The sequence below is a fragment of the Branchiostoma belcheri genome, unplaced genomic scaffold (genome assembly GCF_001625305.1).
Source record: "Branchiostoma belcheri isolate BF01 breed outbred unplaced genomic scaffold, Haploidv18h27 scaffold115, whole genome shotgun sequence".
Lineage (NCBI taxonomy): Eukaryota > Metazoa > Chordata > Leptocardii > Amphioxiformes > Branchiostomatidae > Branchiostoma > Branchiostoma belcheri.
Genome location: NW_017802547.1, coordinates 746157 through 747050, shown reverse-complemented (window position 1 = coordinate 747050; position 894 = coordinate 746157). Strand labels below are relative to the sequence as shown.

The following is an 894-nucleotide window of genomic DNA, read 5'->3' as shown; positions in this document are numbered from 1 at the left end:
GAGAGAGAGAGAGAGGCATACCATTAACCATCTTTCGAAAATTATTATATTCGAGAAAACAACTTACCCTTGCTTCCACGTTTGCTAGCGACGTCCGACTATTCACGGCAAAACAGACCAGAAAAATGTCCTATTAAAAGGTAAAAGAAAAAAAAAGTCAAACAGGCTGTGACAGAACCAACCACCGACAAGAAGCTAAGACAGTCTTTTCTATAGCAAGACAACTGAAATTTTACTGGCAGGTATATCCCGAGAATGCCATCAGTTTGCGATCTTAGTACGACAATTGGAATCTTCGATGATATCTTGTATTATCATATAGCTAGGTGGCGTTGACCAGAAGCCCCCGTTTCCTAGTGATTATGACGCCATAATGTCACAGTTAGCATGATACAAGTATTGTAAAACGAGTCGTTCGCTTCGCTCACTCGGTGGTTTTATTCGGTGGTGATAGCAACGACAAGGCTTTTATCACACCATATACACCTCGATGCGGGTCATTAACCCCTAATTACCGACCTACCGTGTTAGGATAAGACAGCGGCCTAAGTCTGTCGTAGTCCTCCTGTCCGGCGGTGTCCCACAGCCCGAGACATACAGGTCTGCCGTCCGCCATCACGTTAGCGCTGTAGTTGTCAAAAACCGTCGGGATATACTCTTCGGGAAAGGAGTTTGTCGTGTAGCTGATCAGCAGACATGTTTTACCAACGGCTCTACGATGGGAAAACATGAAGTGAAGAGAAAAAGAAGTGAACATTAGACTCATTCAAGAGTTTTGGGTTGCCAAACTTGAAAATGGTTGACTATATGTACGCACACACACACACACACACTCACACACACACACACACATTCATACATATATATATATATATATATATATATATATATATA

The 894-nt window shown here is 42.3% G+C and overlaps 1 protein-coding gene across 2 annotated transcripts in view; it reads right to left on the bottom strand.

Moving 5' to 3' along the window:
- Positions 1–894, bottom strand: part of LOC109462349 (rho-related protein rac1A-like) — a 4088-nt gene that overhangs the window by 1309 nt on the left and 1885 nt on the right. The window contains exons 3-4 of one of the 2 annotated variants that reach the window (XM_019758890.1): positions 524–713; positions 68–130 (exon numbers count right to left, since the gene is read on the bottom strand). In XM_019758890.1, the coding sequence (XP_019614449.1) occupies positions 68–130; positions 524–713 (253 nt within the window). The remainder of the gene's footprint in view (positions 1–67; positions 131–523; positions 714–894) is intronic. The other variant, XM_019758892.1, reaches the window with a different exon arrangement.